The 19,115-nt window shown below is 39.5% G+C and overlaps 1 protein-coding gene across 2 annotated transcripts in view; it reads right to left on the bottom strand.

The window, feature by feature from the left end:
* Nucleotides 1-18,779, bottom strand: part of MANBA (mannosidase beta) — a 99,452-nt gene extending 80,673 nt beyond the window's left edge. The window contains exons 1-5 of one of the 2 annotated variants that reach the window (XM_036853756.1): nucleotides 18,510-18,779; nucleotides 12,631-12,725; nucleotides 10,465-10,570; nucleotides 9,488-9,658; nucleotides 4,670-4,793 (exon numbers count right to left, since the gene is read on the bottom strand). In XM_036853756.1, coding sequence (XP_036709651.1) covers nucleotides 4,670-4,793; nucleotides 9,488-9,658; nucleotides 10,465-10,570; nucleotides 12,631-12,725; nucleotides 18,510-18,686 — 673 coding nt within the window. In that variant the 5' untranslated portion in view covers nucleotides 18,687-18,779. The remainder of the gene's footprint in view (nucleotides 1-4,669; nucleotides 4,794-9,487; nucleotides 9,659-10,464; nucleotides 10,571-12,630; nucleotides 12,726-18,509) is intronic. The other variant, XM_036853757.1, reaches the window with a different exon arrangement.
* Between the last annotated feature and the right edge of the window lie 336 nt (nucleotides 18,780-19,115).

Genomic DNA, 19,115 nt, shown 5'->3' on the forward strand with positions numbered 1-19,115 from the left:
GACAACAAGCCACAGAATGTTGAAATTCAAACAGAGGATATATCCCCATGCTCCTGCCAGAATTAGAGGACAGACTACAGTAGCTGCTTTTCAAAGAGGTAACAGCTTGCATTAGCCAGAAAAGCAGGCTTACAGTTAGTTACAACAGCTGTTTTCCCCTTCTTTCCCAAGCAGCAAGATCTCCTTGCCTATTCAGCAGGACAAAATCCTCAAAGATGAAATCAAAACAAAACAGACACAAAGCAAAATCTCCCCACCCCCCCCTCACCAAACAACATAAATTGGTAAGTTCTAGAGGAAAAAAAAAATCGACTTACACAACAAGGCAGCTAGTCAGAGATTATTCAAGCAACCTACCTACCCATAAATATATTTTCGAGGGTGAATACCTTCATTTTATGGGTAATGAAAAAGAGATTCAAAATGAATGTAAGAAAAAAATGAATGCATGCTTGCATTCAAAAAGGAATGCATTAAACAAGGCACTAAGCAAGATTGACAAATCTTTGCTATGTTGTAATATTATATTCTCTATATTAAGCTGTAAGCAAAGGGCAGCAATGACCTTCAATAAAGGCCACTGTTGGGCAGGCTAGGGTCGAGCTAGGAGCTAGGCCCACTCTTCCAACTCAAAGGCTATGTCTTCAAGAATGAAGAGACGGGGTGCTTTAGGCTAAGGCAGCAAGTAAATGTGGATACGGTCGGGAAGGCAGCATCTGTGAGGAATGGAATTGCCCAAGCACAGGTCAAAGGTCCACAGCTCACCTCAGCTCAACAGGAAGATTTACATGTTGAAAAACATCTCTATTTTATTTCTTTCTAACTGCAGTAACAGAAGATTAAACAATGCAGTGTTTCATCAGAACATACATATTATATATTTGGACTTAATATGTCTATGTAACCTTATGAAAAGTTCATAAAACTAGACAACCATCCCTCCCTAATAAATTTTAGGGCCTAATATGAACAATTTACATCAGATTACAAATACGAAAGACTTAGCATGGAGATGATCAATAAATGAATATACGTATCTCTCTCACACACACACATACACACCATTCAAATAAATATTTTCTAATGATGTTTTAGAGAGTCTCATCAATAAATTGGTATCTCTCAAAACCCAGATAAATGGCAAGAGCCTAAGAGATAATGAGAGTAACTCGTTTCCCTTTGACCTCACTATTTTTTCCAAATATAAATTTGCTTTTATTACCTTAAATATTAAGAATGTGTGAAAATCATTTAGGAAGCTGAGGTTAGGGCAAAATTAAACAAATGACCAAAGGATATTCAAAAGTACAAAAGTTTAGAAACCACTATGCTAAGGATTAAGAATGCAGAAAAGAAAAAAAAATATATATATATATACATAAAGAAAATTTTCAAGTTAGTTTTTAGAAGTCTAACAGCCTTTTTTCTGTCATATTTTATACAATTAAATTGGGGAACTATGGTTGGTCATTTGATCTTTAGGGTTAAACTCACTAATTTTAAATTAAGAAATAAATTAAACATTTGGAAAAACAAAAAGGTTATTTTCTTCTAGCCTCAATAGGCAGAAAGCAGAAAGTGCCACAAAGTCAAAGTAGTTTAGCCTTTCATAATAAGCTGGCTGAAATTACTAGATACTAGATTAGTTTAACTGCTTTCTTCCCTTATTATAAAGACAATATAGGCTCAATGTAAAAATTTAGAAGAATAAAATACAAACTATCTGTAGTACTATTATACAGAGATTAGCCACTGCTTGCATTAGTTTTGACTAACCTCATTTTACACTTAAATTTTTAAAATGAATACAGTATTTGATTTTAAATAAAAATTATATGTATCTACTTTTGATTATGAACTAATCCTTTTAAAAAATGTTTAGTAACTCTCAATGCCTGCCTCAAACTGTGTACCAAATAAATGCAAAAGAATACATTAGTTTATTCTCTATTATTTTCAACTTCTAAGTTTCTATTGATTTCAGTAATGATTGCTATCTTCCAAATACAAACTGAAAAAAAAAATTCTGAAAAAATCCTAAAGGAAGTTCCTCTCCTAATGCTTTCATAAGTTTATGCTTCAATTTTCTCTATTACATCAAGTAACCAAATTGAAATCTATAAAATTAATCAAAAATATAAGAATTACTGCTTGATATGCACAGGACATATCTTCTGAACAGGAAACATATTTTTCCCTATGTTAAGTACAAAATATATTGTAGTCATAAAACATCAAAAATGTAGTTGATATGGATAATTGATTACAGAGTCTAAATTAAATTTTAAGCATCACTTAAATTGATTAAATTGATTTAATTCAAATAAAATTTGCCCAGTCACTAATGGTGAATAAACTGAACCCTAATGACTCATATTCAGGAAGAAATGTTTAGCTTCATATTCAAAACTTTAAATTAAACTAGAGCAGTGTTATTCAAATTTTTTCAGATATCAGGATACCTGGAACTCATAGCACTTTTTGCTAACCACCAAAAACACTGATTAAACTTCAAAACTAATAAATAAATAACTTTTGGCAAAATCAGACCCCTTCTTACAGTAGGTTTATTATATACACCTGAGAAAAATTACGGGTGGGGATGGGGGGCAGTGAACCATTATGTATTTGATTTCATAGCAAGGCTCAATTCGGGTTGAGCCTCTGAAGAATAGTTTGAGAAACACTAAACTAGAAAGCTCTAAACAGCCACATTTATATGTGCAATTTACATTAGATCTTCCAATGCCTTTTTTTTTTTTTTTAATTTATTTTTGGCTGTGTTGGGTCTTCGTTTCTGCGTGAGGGCTTTCTCTAGTTGCAGCAAGCGGGGGCCACTCTTCATCGCGGTGCGCGGGCCTCTCACTATCGCGGCCTCTCTTGTTGTGGAGCACAGGCTCCAGACGTGCAGGCTCAGTAGTTGTGGCTCACGGGCCTAGTTGCTCCGCGGCATGTGGGATCTTCCCAGACTAGGGCTCGAACCCGTGTCCCCTGCATTGGCAGGCAGATTCTCAACCACTGCGCCACCAGGGAAGCCCTCCAATGCCTTTTAAACATTTAAAAATGCCAGCAGCACCTAATAACTTCCTCAATTGTCAACCATCTCTGATATGCTTTTGTCTTCTGCCTTTAGAAAACACAGATTTGGCTCCATTGAAGAGAAATCTAGGGTCACCAGGGCCCTAAAGACAACAGAACTCTCGTATGGACACACCACATACTTGCTTACAGACTTCATCTAGTTAGGCCTGCACGGACCTGGACTGAGCATCGTGAGTTATCATTTAAAATCCCATTTGCCTCCACCTTCACCCTGATTTCCCTAACTTCTCAAATCCTTTGATCTCTGGTTTTCTGAACTACTGGGGCTGCCATCCCGAAGACTATGACACAATCTAGTTTGGCTTGATAATTGTTTATATCTCCCCTCCCCACCTCAACCAACTTGCAGGGATGAGTGGACACATTATACTTCTTTTCTATGCCAAATACACACAGTGCTGGGCAAAGAACTCAACAAATATTTGACCAGTTTTTAACCAATTCATTGACATCTGTGAGATTTCTGAGGGTTTTCTTCAATGCTCCTTTCAACTGAAAAAGTAGTATTCTTTACCTTATGAGAGTTTCTTTAATGCCTTGTCTGTCTTCCAGTTTATTTTCAACTCTTAACAAGGCTGGTATGTCATGGCCTTCAGAGGAGAAAATGTGCAGTGACAGAAAGTCAGCCCAATGATTTAAGCAAACCAAGAACTCAGCACCATGGAGTTCTGAAAGTGACTACAGGGGCAGCAAAAAGGAGTGCAAGCCAGCAGCCCAAATTCTTTTAAGAAACAGCTTGGGAGAACAGAGCTTCCTTCCCTCCCTCCCTCCCTCTTTCCTTTCTTTTCTTTCTTTCTTTCTTCCTCTCATTTTCTATTTTTCAGAATATGTTAAAAGGTAGGTACCCACCTACTTAACTGCTTTATACAGTAAATTTTCATGACAGGGACTTCCTTGGTGGCGCAGTGGTTAAGAATCCGCCTTCCAATGCAGGGGACACAGGTTCATGCCCTGCTCCAGGGAGATCCCACATGCCGCGGAGCAACTAAGCCCACGCGCCACAACTACTGAGCCTGCGCTCTAGAGCCCGTGCTGCACAACAAGAGAAGCCATGGCAATGAGAAGCCTGCGCACCACAACATAGAGCAGCCCCCGCTCACCACAACTAGAGAAAGCCGGCGTGCAGCAACGAAGACCCAACACAGCCAAAAATAAATAAATTAATTAATTTTTTTTAAATTTTCATGACAAATCAGTTTGTACATATTTTTCACTTTTCTAAATTTAATGTGTCATAAATTTTTTTTTAAATAAGTCTCTGAAAAGTGCAGTTGTCCCTCGGTATCCACAGCAGATTGGTTCCAGGACCTGCTGGAGATACCAAAATCCACTGATGCTCAAAGTCAGCCCTCCACATCCACAGTTCTGAATCGATGGATTCAACAGACCTCGGATCATGTAGTACTGTAGTATTTGTTGAAAAAAATCCACACATAAGTGGACCCGCACAGTTCAAACCCATGTTGTTCAAGGGCCAACTATATATATATTCAAATTATAAACCCAATTTTTATAACATAGAGGAGGCTCAAAGAAGAAAAACAAGAAATCACAGCTCTTAGCTTACCATATACGGGGGTAAATGTGAAGTAGTTCAGATGACAAATATTATAGGCTTCAATTCTAACATCTTTCCAGATGCCCTGGGTAGGAAAGGAAGGCCCCCAGTCCCAACTAAAGGAACACTGTGCCTGTAATTTTAAGGGAAAAAAAGAAGATCGATTCTAATTACCATGAAACTTAAACATTATGAAAACCTTTTTCTTTTAAAATATTATTTACATGTGTACTAGTTTGCTAGGGCTGCCGTAACAAAATACCACAAACTGGGTGACTTAAACAATAGAAATTAACTTTCGCATAGCTCTGGAAGCTGGGAAGTCCAAGATCAAGGTGTTGGCAGGTTTGGTTTCCTGGGCTTACAGATGGCCACCTTCTCCCCGTGCCCTCACATAGCCTTTTCTATACACACACACACACACACACACACACACGCCCCTAGTGTCTCCCTCTGTTGTCCAAATTTCCTCTTCTTATAAGGACATCAACCATACTGGATCAGGACTAATCCTAATGGTCTCATTTAACTGAATCACCTCTTTAAAGACCTCATCTCCAAATAGAGTGACATTTTCACCTTACTGAAGGTTAGGACTTTAATATACAAATTTGGGGGGCACAGAATTAAGTCCATAATAGTGTGTGTGTGTCCCATATACAGCATCTAAAATGACCCAAAATGATCCTCTCCTGGTATTCACGTCCTTGTGTAATCCCCTCCCCTTGAGTACGGATTAGACCTAATGAATCACTTCTAACCAACAGAATACAACAGCAGTGAGAGCACGTCCAAAATTAGGTTATAAAAGAGTGCACCTTCTGTTTTGGGTGCTCTCTCAGCTCTCTCTTGGCCAAGGGGGAAGTCAGCTGCCATGCCGTAAGGCAGCTCTATAGACAGGCCCACATGAGTGAGCCTGGAAGCCCATCTGAGGTCTGCCAATAACCACATGGGTGAGCTTAGGTAGGCCTCATCCAGGCTTAAGGTGACTGCAGCCCTGGTCCACAGCTTGCCAGTAACCTCATGAGTGACCTTGAGCCAGAGGTACCCAGCTAAGCCACACCTGCATTCCTGACTGACAGAAACTGTGATAATAAATGTTGTTTTAAGCTGATAAGTTTTGGTATAATTGTTACACAGCAATAGATAACTAAAACAATAACTAATCTATCAACCTAGGCAACATAGTTAAATTTGGCAGAAATGTTCTAAGACCATAAAATCTAATTATGTACATTTATTCTTCAAAAGCATATTACACTGAAGCAACACAATAGTTACTCTTTAAATTTCTCCCAAATATCTCTGCACCCACTATAATATTTAAATGTAATAACTATAAAGAATGAAGAAACAGATTGAAAGATAAAGATACAACAGTTTAAGAAACTCTAACTAGAGTTTCTTGCCAACCCCTATTTCCTCCAGTATGAATTCAGAAATCCTGGTTTCTGAACTTACAGCCCAAAAACAATCAGTTCAGCATTTAGACACTGACACAGGTGATCAGAGCAGAATTTTTCTAATTCCCTCTTCTTAAAAGAAAAAAAATATTTGTAAAACACAGTCAATTAAATTTTGTGAGGCTGTGAGTTAAGCTTTTAAAAAAGAACAAGCACCAGAAGAAGTACTGAGATCTTCCTAAATGGAACACTTGTAGGATAGAGCCTGAGGATTTGCCCAAACTGTTCTCATTTAAGTATTATTTCCTAAGCCCTGTATTTATCTAAAACAGAGATAATTTAGTTTCTATTACAGAGAAAAAGAAAGAATAAAAACCACTTCACACCATCGACAGATGAATGGATAAAGAAGATGTGGCACATATATACAATGGAATATTACTCAGCCATAAAAAGAAACGAAATTGAGTTATTTGTAGTGAGGTGGACGGACCTAGAGACTGTCATACAGAGTGAAGTAAGTCAGAAAGAGAAAAACAAACACCATATGCTAACACTTATATATGGAATCTAAAAAAAACAAAACAAAAATGGTTCTGAAGAACCTAGGGGCAGGACAGGAATAAAGACGCAGAGGTAGAGAATGGAATTGAGGACACGGGGAGGGGGAAGGGTAAGCTGGGACGAAGTGAGAGTGGCATGGACATATATACACTACCAAATGTAAAATAGATAGCTAGTGGGAAGCAGCCGCATAGCACAGGGAGATCAGCTCAGTGCTTTGTGACCACCTAGAGGGGTGGGATAGGGAGGGTGGGAGGGAGGGAGACGCAAGAGGGAGGGGATATGGGGACATATGTATATGTATAGCTGATTCACTTTGTTATAAATTAGAAACTAACACAGCATTGTAAAGCAATTATACTCCAATAAAGATGTTTAAAAAAATAATAAATTAATTAATTAATAAATAAATAAATAAAACCACTTCACAGCATCCACATCATATAAAATCACCACTTAAATATCAAATTCTCATGCTCAGAATGAAAACCATCTTGGGGATGTTTATTGGAGAGCTTTGAAGCTCAGATATATAATTCTTTTATTAGGGATAGAGAGAAGGAGGAGGGCAAAAATATTCAACATCTTATAAGGCAGATTATTTTCCCCAGCAAGGGCTACAAATCACTCTTATTCATACAATCTCTCCAAATAAAAGTTTTCACTTATTCAAAAATATTTGTGAAGTGCTTTCTATGTTTCAGGCTGGAAGTATATCAAGATACAAAACAGAAACAGTCCTTCTGCTTACAGCACTCACAGTATAGCAAGAAATTGAGGCATTGAACAAATAGTCACAAATCCAAAGGCAATAGACAGGGAACATATGATGGGGGGAGAACGGGTGTCAAGACAAGTTTCCCTGAATAACAGTGACTTTTATATGGAGACGTGAAAGGTGAGTACCACTTCTCCAGTATGTCTAGGGGAGAGGGAAGTGAATGCATCCCTTTCAGAAGGAACAGCATATGCAAAGCCCTCAAGATGCAAGAGAATATGATGCATTCCAGGAAATTAAGAGAAAACAATGGGAAGAGATGGGCAGAAGACTGGAGCAGTGGGCATGGGGCAGCCTGAGCTAAGAACTTTGGACTTTCGCCTAAAAGCAACAAGAAACTGTTGAAGAGTTTTACAAAGGGGGGTGCTATGATTTTTATCTGAAAGGAACATTCTGGCTGCTCCTTGGCAAATTAATTGCAGGAAGGCAAACGAGGTCATAGGGTACCAGTTAGGCAACCAGGGCAATATTTGATGCAAGATATGGTAATATATTGAACCCAAGCACGGGAGTAGAAATGGAGCAAGAGCAGATTCAAGAACTACTGAAAAGGTAGCATCGACATCAGCAAAAGGACTTCCCGATCTCTTTTAAAAAAGAGACAGGGGGCTTCCCTGGTGGCGCAGTGGTTAAGAATCCGCCTGCCAATGCAGAGGACACGGGTGCGAGCCCTGGTCCAGGAAGATCCCACATGCCTGGAAGCAACTAAGCCCGTGCACCATACCCGCTCGCCGCAACTAGAGAAAGCCCACACGCAGCCAAAAATAAATAAAATAAATAAATTAAAAAAAAAAAAGAGACAGGGAGGTATCAAAAATAACTCTGAGGCTTCTGGCTTGAATGACTGCTTTGAATGGTATTCCATTCAGGGAGACAGGGAGCCCTGGGAGCAGGGTTTAGATCCCAAGTGCAGTGTTGGACACACTGAGCTTTAGGCACCTGTGGTATGGGTTGGCCAAAAAGGTCGTTCGGGTTTTCCCATAAGATGCTATCGAAAAGCCCGAACGAACTTTTTGGCCAACCCAGTATACAACGGAATTTAGCTGGTCTTAAAAAGGAAGGAAATTCTGACACGTGCTAAACACAGATGAACCTTGAGGACATTATACTAAGTGAACTAAGCCAGTCACAAAAAGACAAGTACTCTATGATTCTACTTATATGAGGTATCTAGAGGAGTCAAACTCCTAGAAACAGAAAGATGGTGGTTGCCAGGGGCTGAGAGTTGGGGAAAGCGGGGAGTTGTTTTTTAATGGGTATAGAGTTTCAGTTTTGCAAGACGAAAACGTTCCGGAGATAGGTTTCACAACAATGTGAATATATTTAATCCTACTGAACTGTACACTTAAAATAGTTAAGATGGTAAGTTCTGTGTTATGTGTATTTTACCACAATTAAAAAAATTTTAAGTAAAAATAAAACTAAAAACTAAGTGTCACACAATATACTAATTCATCCATGTATTAGGATAAATCCAAGTCATCTATACCGAGATCATACACAAAGAATATTTATCACCTGTGGGTTTTGTTAGATTTTTATGAGAACCTAGCAGTAAAAAGTCGCATATCAGCAAATATATCGACAGTTGCAGAAGGCCAGTAATAAGAATCACTCATAAATATGAACCTTACGGTCTGGTGAAAAGTCTGATAAACCCAGGTGTTTTTTTTAAAAAATTGTAAAGGGGGAATTCCCTGGCGGTCCATTGGTTAGGACTCTGCGTTTCCACTGCAGGGGGCATGGGTTCAATCCCTGGTCGGGGAATTAAGATCCCTGCAAGCCTCGCGGCACAGTCAAAAAAAAAAAAAATTGTAAAGGTACATTATCAGTCACCTATTTTTCTTCTTTTTCCAATGTTATCTAAGTTCTGAAGCACTCCTCAAGAAGAAAACCTAGAAAGACAAGCTCTCTACAAAAATTCTTGTAACTTTTGGTTCTTATTTCTAATTTTTAAATCCCACTAAGGGGGCAGGAAAGAGATGCCCAACTTCTGAAATACAACTGGAGTCTTCAAACAAGCATTTCATACGCCCTCATCCCATCCTCAAGGCTAAAGCCCCTCCATTGCGAGACTGTTACCTTGCGAATAAAGTTGACATGGCATTCGCCATCCTGCACACGCGGAGGGCAGTTGGGGGGCACGCTGTAGTGAGTGTGAACTTTACTCCTCTGGTCCGCATATATCACTGGTGACTGGAAATGCACCTCAATGATGTTTACTGCTTGGACCACATGTGTAATATCAAAGCTCTAAATTAAAGGGAAAGAACAAATGTGAGAGTACCCTCCTGTGTAAAATTTTAGATATAGGCAGAATGTATGAAAGATGCATAAAATAATTGAAATCTTTAGGTTCAGCCTTTTTGCAGGAGAAAGCACTTCTCCAAAATAGTATAACTTAGTTGCCTACTTTTAGTTATAACTGATCACATTCTCCATTCTCCTACCCAAACGTAGATTTCTAGGTTTTCTCCTGCTATTTTTACTGACAGATGATGGTTCTAGGCAAACAGAGCAAGCAGAGACTATCTTTAGCCCTGGAATGTCTGCTCTGGCTATTTACACATGGCTTTGAATTGCCAAGGATTTCCTAGACACTTCATGATAACCTGACCCTCTGCTATCCATAGCATGTATTTGTAAGTCATAAGTTATTTTTGTTTTGAAAAGTCTACCCTTGAAAGGGAAGGGAGATCAGGATACAATCTCTTAAGGTAACTGTTCCAGGAAGGAAGGAACATTTTGTTTTAAAATGGTTTGTCAACCGTCATTTCCCATGAAACTCTGGATTACCAAATAACAGAGAAGGGAACAGCATTTGTCAAACATTGCCTATGTGCCAAAAACTGATACTGATCACTTTATATAATTAGCTCATTACATCCTCACAATAATTCCACAGGGTTTGAGTGTCTTCATCATTCTACAAATATGGCAACTGAGAGATAAAGTAACTTACCCAGTGCATCAAAGGACTTGTACTTGCCACTCAGGATAACAATGAACGCAAATACATACAAGTGGTTCTTTTTAACCTGATGTCATTATGTACTTACATAGCTTCTGAACGTGTTGTCTGTTTCGCCAACAGGAACATTATTGAGCAGGACTACTGTAACCGTATCGACGCCTTCAAAAACCAAATTTACTTTACGCCGTTTGCTAAAAAAAGATTTTTAAAACAAGATGTATAGAACATCAACTTAGATAATTAGCCTTTTTTTATTAGTTAAGAACGAAAGGAATAAGTATTTCACAGAAAATATACATTCTTAGAAGGGAGTTTGCAATGAAATTTTCAGAAATATTGCTTTAATACATTTTTATGTTGAGTGATTCAGTTTAACTTTCTTCACAATATTTCAATCACCATAAAATCATGAGCATGACTTCTGATTTCCATGCATTGACTTGTTTCCTAGAACTTCACAAATTCTTATAAGAACCAAGTTAAATAATAGACATAAAACATTTTCACAAACTATTATATTTACTAACACTAAGAGAACACATTAACCAACAAACAAGTATCTATGAGTAAACATTATGTGCCCAGCACTCTGCTAAGCCTTACAGGGAACTAAAACAGTCTCTGAATTTAAGGAATCTGCAATCTGGTTAGCACTGAAGCCTAAAACACAGGAAACAAAGAGAAAGCTTTCAATCTTTTCTACTTTGTGGTACAGTCTTGTTGGATAGACTACAAGTGCTATCAGAGTTTATGTCATAAGGAAAGACTTCAAGAAGGAGACAAGAGTTTAAAGAAGAACAAAATAAATAAAATGTATACCCATACAATAAAATAGCACTCAGCAATAAAAAGAAATGAAGTACTGGTGAATATGACAACATGGATGAACTTGAAAACATTATTATGCTAAGTGAAAGAAGCCAGTCACAAAGGACCACATATTGTATAATTCCATTTCTTTGAGATTTCCACAAGAAACAAATCCATGGAAATAAAAAATAAATTAGTGGTTGCCTAGGGCTGAGAGAGGGATGGGGGGGATGGAGGTGCAGGAAGTGGTGCACGATTGGCAACAGTAAGCAGCATTTTCACAGACAAGCAGAGGAAATTAAACTTGATCTGCCAATCGAAAAGGAAGACACCGTCATTCTTAAGCAAGAATGTCATGGTAAATTCAAAATTTGGGAAAGATGAATCTAATGTTTCTGCATACGAAAGACTGGAGAATAAAAAAACAAAGTAAGAAATCTAATTAGGCAGCATAGACCTAATTCCAGGTACTCTCTAATAAAGGCCTAGGCAAAGGCGGAAACTTGGAAATAAGGAGGCAGGGGCTGAATCAAGAGAAATGATAGGCAAAAATTAACAGGACTCAGAAACAGACTGAATACAGGGAGATGAAGAAAAGATACGACGAGCCAAAAACTCTTTGGGCACGGAAGATTGGGAAGATGGCATTACAGTAAGAGAAATAATGAGGTTGTTAGAATATAAAGCAAGCTTTCAGTGGGAAAGTCAATTGGTTAAATTTCGGATATGTTGAGTTCAACGTGAAAAAGGACCCCCTATTAGAGATATTTTAAGTATTATCTGGAAATAAGAGCCTGGAACACAGTAACTCCATGATATTGAGCACTATTTTCTGGCTTTATTTCTTTTTTAAGAAGCTAGTAAATAATTACCCCAAAAAAGATCCTATTAAAGGGACAAAAGGGTTTTTTTTTTTAATTTAGCAATAATGGTAGTAGATACAATTGGGTTACATTCTGCTACATAGAACATTACTGAAAACTATACCATGGTTTTCCTCATGGCCTCATGACATAATCTGAGGCCAATGCCTTAGTTTCAGTGGCTGGTTAACACTACACCAAACAAAGGATGTATCTCTGATCCTACTTGACAATATTGTAAATATACACACTCTATGGATTACTGGGAGGGCAGGGAAAAGGAAAGGCAGATAAGAGAATTGACTAGGTCTAGGCGACTCCATTATAACCACTGGAAAAATGACTGAATAAGACATAATTTTGTGACTAATGATCAGTGCCACCACCCTCATACACAAATCAAAACATAAATCATATATATTCACTTTTATAGTACAGGCTTTAGTCTGACAATGTTCTGATATGCAACCTAAACAAACAAAAGATTATTGCAGACAGAAAAAGAACAAAAGTTCAAATAATAATAATAAATGAATATATAGATATAGATATAAATATAGATATACACACAGAAGTACCTCACGTCAAAAGGGATTTTAAATTTCTTGATATAGGTCCAGTTATCCAAGGCGATCCATCTGTAGTTAAGGTTATTAAATCTGTAGTAAGGATCCTGTTGATAAAAATTATGGTAGGTGATTAAACATGCAAAAAAAATTAATTAAATAAACATGAAATAAACTATCAATGATAGCTATTTATTACCTAAAAATTAATGAACTCTTGGCCTAGGAGTGCAAGCATTTCATATGCCGGCACATCCCATCCTCAAGGCTAAAGCTCCATCTGTTTAAGAGACCATTACCTTTCAAACAAAGTTGCCATGGCATGAGCATAGTAAAAATACTAAAAATATTTTTAACTGGAAAAAAAAAGCCCAACACAATCAAAATACCTGAAATGAAAGAGCTCTGAGATACAACTATTACATAGTTTCATTATGAAAGAACATGTGTGGAGATGAAGATTGGCTTCCCCTGTTAAAACCAAGCACAGAACCTGCAAGGCATCAGCAGAGAATGAACGGCAGCCCTTCTTATGGTGCACAGCCATCAGACGCTCACCGCCCTCTGGTTCTCACTTCGCGTTTTGCTGCCACTATCCCAGCTGGCCTCAAGAGGAACACTTCTTCTCCTCTACTGCCCAAAGATCAGCAAAACTCCCACTCCTTGGATTTACTCAGCATTTACAAAGTTATTTTTCACTCAGCTTTACTAAGTGAACACAAAAAGGATCTCTGCAGGGAATATACAGGCAGCATAGATACCGTCAAACTTACAGACTTCAGGTTTCCTATATTAGCCTAGACCAGGTCAGCAAACTACAACCCATAGGCCTAATGCAGCTCACTGCCTGTTTCTGTATGGCCAGTGAGCTAAGAATGGACACGTGTCGATAAATAAAGTTTTACTGGAGCACAGCCAGGCCCATTCCTTTATAAATTATATACGGCAGCTTTCATGCTACAATAGCAGAGTTGAGTAGACATGACGGAGACCAAGTGACCCATGCAGCCTAAAATAGTATCTGGCCCTCTGCCCTAGACAACTGGCCTGCTGGGTGTTCACAGATGCTCTCCCATCTCAGTGTCCAGCCCCAAGTCCTCCCTGCCATAATCCTTACATCTTTCTTCTCCTACTCATTTTCTACCCTTTACCTCTCAGATGAGGGCTCCCAGGCAGGAGGTGGAACAGAAAATGGTAAGAGAAGCTTCTCAGTTCTTACGTCTGTGAACGACACCACGGCTACATAAAGGGACACAGCACAGGCTCAGAGGGCTTCTCCCTTCCAACTGGGACAGGTCCAAGGGTGATCGCCTCAGGAACTGCAGCTCCAAGTTGAGAGGGAAAAGCCAACTTTGTCTCAGTTCCACAGAGGTAAGAGCTGGCCACTGGCAACAGCCAGCTGGGCACTTGCCCAGAGAACAAATCCGCAAGAGGCACTATAACATCGCTGGGTGTGTACCAAAATGGAGAGAAAGGTATCAGCCAGAAACTGCTCCTGACTGGAAGAAATAATTTGGATAAGATACAAAGGGGGTGGGGGGACTTCCCTGGTGGTCCAGTGGTTGAGAATCCATCCGCCAATGCAGGGGACACGGGTTCGAGCCCTGGTCTGGGAGGATCCCACACGCCACGGAGCCACTAGGCCCGTGAGCCACAACTACTGAGCCTGCGCGTCTGGAGCCTGTGCTCCGCAACGGGAGAGGCCGTGACAGTGAGAGGCCTGCGCACCGCGATGAAGAGTGGCCCCCGCTTGCTGCAACTAGAGAAAGCCCTCGCACAGAAACGAAGACCCAACACAGTCAAAAATAAATAAATAAATAACCCATGAACTTTAAAAAAAAAAAAAAAAGTTGCAGAGACTCAGATTACATTTATAATAACTACTGCAAATGCTAAGCAACCAATTTAATTTGGTTCCAGAGTGGTCTGATCCCCTTTGCTCATATTAAAATTCTGAGTCCTATTTAAAGCAAATAGGACATCGTTCAGCATTACGCCTGATGACTAAGGACCCATGTAAGTGACTGAGTTCATAAGCAAACCCATGAACCCTAAAGACAGTAACAGTATCACTTGTTGACCATTTACTTTATATCAACCTCCAAGATAGGCACTCATTCACTCTTATCTTCATAACAAAGATGTGCTGTAAATACCATTCTATAGAGGAAGAAACTAATGCTCCAAAAGGTGAAGTGTCTTTCCTGAGGTCCCATGATGAAGCAGAAGTACATCCAGGCATGAAACAAACTCAGTCCAACACCAAGGTCTACATTTTTTCAACTGTGCTTCAATGCCTCACGCCATATTTACCTACACTCTTATACCAGATGATCATTGCATCTTGTACCTACCACTTTTAGTAGTGTATGTGTATATTTACAATATATATTTTCTTCTATTTTTAAGTGTATATTTTGAGTAAGAAAAACTTTATAATGGAGTCTATGCAGTTATTAAAAATTTTTCTAGATCTATATTTATAGACATTTATAGATACAGAGAGATGTTCTATAGATACAGAGAGATGTTCATCATATATTTTAAATGAAGAAGTAGCTTACAAAACCATCTCAGGGACTGACTTCATCTTTATATTATTATATTTGTTTGTATATACTTAGAAAAGTCTGGAAAGATATACATGAAAATTTTTACCTCTGCTTAATAGTATGCTTTTTATTAGCTTTTTCCTTCTTCTTTATATTTTATATTTCTCTGCATCAATATTTGTACAGTAAGTATTAAACATTTATTATTCTTTTTAAAAGAATTTTAAAAGAGAATAAGAAAATTCAGTATATAAGAATTTTGTGCATGATAAAAATAATGTTTTGTATCAGTGGACAACAGAGAAATTGTTCAAATCATGTGATATAAAAAACTGCTTAACCATTTGAAAAAACTCAAATGGAGCAATATTTTAAATACAAAAGAGGAATTATAAAAATACTAAAAGGGGGAAATACAGGTAAATATTTATTTAATTGGGAGAGAGGAAATTACTTCCAAAGCATAATACCAAAGACAGAAACAATCATAAAAGAAAAAAAGCTTATAAGATTTCAACATATAAAACTTTAAAACATGTATGTGACAAAATATATCATTAATAAATGGGAAATTTTTGAAAATATATAACAACAGGTCTAACAAATCTATATTTTAAAAGATGAATAGTCAATAGAAAAATAGATAAAAAACAGGAATAAGTAAGCCCAAATCACCAATAAGCATGAAATAAACCTATAAAAGGCGTTTAACCTCACTAGAAAGTAAATTGTTTCTATTTTTGTTTTTTAAAATAATATCCAATCTAGCACTTAAAACAAGTACTCCAATAAAGTCATGATGGGAGTGTAAAACTGGTACAATTTTTATGGAGAACAACTTAGAAGTACATAGCAAAAGACTAAAAAAATGCATACTCTTTTGAATCAACAATTCCACTTTAAAAAATTTGTCTAAGAAAATAAGGATGTACACTAACTACAATGTAGCTAAAAATATCTTCCCATCGTTGCAGAATAAAATCCAAAAGTTATTCCCAATGGCCTACAAGCCCTGCATGATCTGCCCTAGATGGCTACTTTGAAATCATCCACCTGTCCCCCAGGTCACAGGGCTACAGCCACCTGGCCTGCTTACTATTCCCAGAACTCATCAAGCTTGTTCCTGCCTCAAGGGCTCTCCCCTCCCCACTGCCATCTTTTCTTCCTTTTTGCTGGGAATTCATTTCCACTTAAAACTGAACTCATCAAAAGATCTTTATCAAAATGGCTATCTTTAACCACCTTTTCTAAAATAGAATCTTTCCCAACAAGCCTTCACTCTCTCAACGTGCTTTATTTTTCTTCAGTGTACCCGCTGTCACTGTATTATCTATTAATCTGTTTATTGTCTATCTCCTCCACTAGAATGTCTATTGGGACAAAGACTTTGTTTTCTTCACCACTTGATTCCAAGCACCTAGAATAATGCCTGCCACATTGGAGGTACTGAATAAATATTTATGAGATAATGAGGTGAATGACTTCAGCAAGATATGTTTCAAGTTCTCATGTAAATCCCGTATTTGGACCAGTGTCTGCTCTAAACTATAGAATATTTCCTAGGTCAACACCAAAAAGGGATGTTATAATAAAGCAGGTAGAATAACAACATCTTATTACTCAATAATGATACTCGATATTGATGATTATTGTCAACAGGCCTGGAGTTCCCCAGTCCCCAAAAGCTCCCCATCTCTCATCCCACTACCATTTAAGACCTACATCTACCTTTACTGAAACTTAAAGTTTTCCTAAGAATTTAGTAACAGATTTAACAGACATTGTAAATTGTTCCCATGAGGAAAAGTCAGTTATTTCATTCTGTGAGCACATCATTCACATTAACGAGCAACCAAACATTGTTTCTTGATATGTAGCCCTGTAACATGAAACAGTAATCTGATTTACTACAGCCACTAATGATTTCCCATTGCCTTAATTTAATCAGGAAAATGAGGCAAGGAGAAACCCTGCAAAAGAAACACAGGCATTTTCAAAGCATGGGTAAGTGAAGCCTTGGGGTACCAAGGTCACCTGTGGTCCATGTCATAAGTAGTTTGTTAACTAAAAATAGTTCAAATACTTAAAGTCTGAGAATTCTTTACTTAAAAAATAAACAGGACCATGGTCAGTGTCATTTACATTTGCTTCCTTTCTGATACACATTCTTGAAAAAAAGCTAATGGTACCAGATCAGAAATTTTGCATAACCCTAAGTTGACTGTCCTGTCATTTAAGTAAGTTTTGAATTATATTCCTGACAGTCAACTCCAGCGCTTTAAAAACACATTATTTATCAATGTGTCACACAGGGTAAGTGTCACACAGTACAGAAGGCTATGAAGTCAGGCCAGGCTGGGTTATAACTCCATTTCTGCCACTCTTGGTTGCTGTGTGATCTTGGGAAAAATTCTCTAACTTCTCTGGGCTCCATAATTCATATCATCCATAAAACGAAGATAAGAAGACTTACTCTTTAGAGTTGTTATGCAGATTGGGACAATGCATGCAAACCACGTATCAAGTACATCTTGTCCCAAGCAAAGCCATTAAAGATGTGCAGCAGATGGAACGAAAAAACAGTGGGAGGTGGCAGTCTGTTTGCAAACCTCTAACCACAGGCAGCCAAACAGGAAAACGTCCTCCACCAGAAGTCTAGAAATTGAAGCATCTATTGGGACACACACATCACATCACATCACACGCCCTGAGAGGAAACAGCATCTTTCTTCATATCCCAATCAGCCTTAAAAATTATTTAGCCTTTACACTAGCACTGACAATCCTAACCTTACACTTGCAGGTCTCATTCTCCTCAGCTTATGTGCTGCTGCATCAATTCCAAATCTGACTCCCTGGTGCCTAAAAGCGAAAATGAAAAACTGAGGCATTAATGAATACAGTTAACCCTTACTTGGCGAAAGACTATTGCCCTCTGCAGTGTTCGGGTAGTTGAAACAATAATCCCCCGCTTTAGGCTTTGTCAGTGACAACACGTCCTTTCTAATCTACGCTTCACTGGAGAACTATGGCAATAACACCCCCAGTAGAACTGTCTGGACCTCCGCTTTCCTGAGTTGCTGCTGTCCCAGCGTGGGCGTGGGTCAGCCTCCATCTAGCCCGGACCCCAGCGGTGATCTTCGCCAAGAGTAGATACATTGCCTCGGCGTCCCCATCCCCACCCCCTCACCCCCCCAGACCACAAGACGCAAAGGGGAAGTTAGTGCCAAACCGAGGAGAACAGCCTCGGGCTCGGGGACTGCCAGGCCGTTCCTGGGCCCCTCTCACCACGAGGGGGACGCGGGCGCAGGCTCCCGGCGGGGAGGCCGCACGCAGTACCTGGATGAGCCTCTGGTGGAACAAGGCGCTGTGCACGCAACCGGGAACCTCCGCGGGCAACTCCAGCGAGCCGTTCCCGCTGCGGATCCTCCAGCTTCCCCGCAAGCTGACGCTGACCACCATGGCAGCGGAGCCCGCACCGCACAACGCAAGCAGCAGGAGCGGGCGGAGGAGCATGCCGGTGGCCGGTACCTCACCCGCCCACGGGGCAAAAAGCCCCGCGCGTCGGTGGGCCGCGGAAGTTACCCTCTGTTCGGGAGGAGCCCGGGCTCTAGCTCTCCCCGCCCCGGGGCCCGCCCCCAGCTCCAGGCCACGCCCCCGGCTCTCGGCCACGCCCCCAGGTCAGCTGAGCTGAAAGGACCTCAGCTGCTCCCCAGGCTCCGCAGGCTAGCTGGGAGCGCGGATATCGTGCCGACTGGGCGAAGCCCGGCGTCGCGAGTGCCGGAGCCGCCACCTCGTGCATGGCTCCGGGCTCGGACCGCTGCGGTCTGGGTCCTCCTCGGCTCTTATTCCAGCTGCTCCGGCGTCTGAACGGGAGGCGAGAACCATGCACGCTAATTGGGACACACCAATCTCTGGACGCAAAGTAGCGCACAGCCTCGGGGA

This window comes from Balaenoptera musculus, chromosome 5, assembly GCF_009873245.2.
Source record: "Balaenoptera musculus isolate JJ_BM4_2016_0621 chromosome 5, mBalMus1.pri.v3, whole genome shotgun sequence".
NCBI lineage: Eukaryota > Metazoa > Chordata > Mammalia > Artiodactyla > Balaenopteridae > Balaenoptera > Balaenoptera musculus.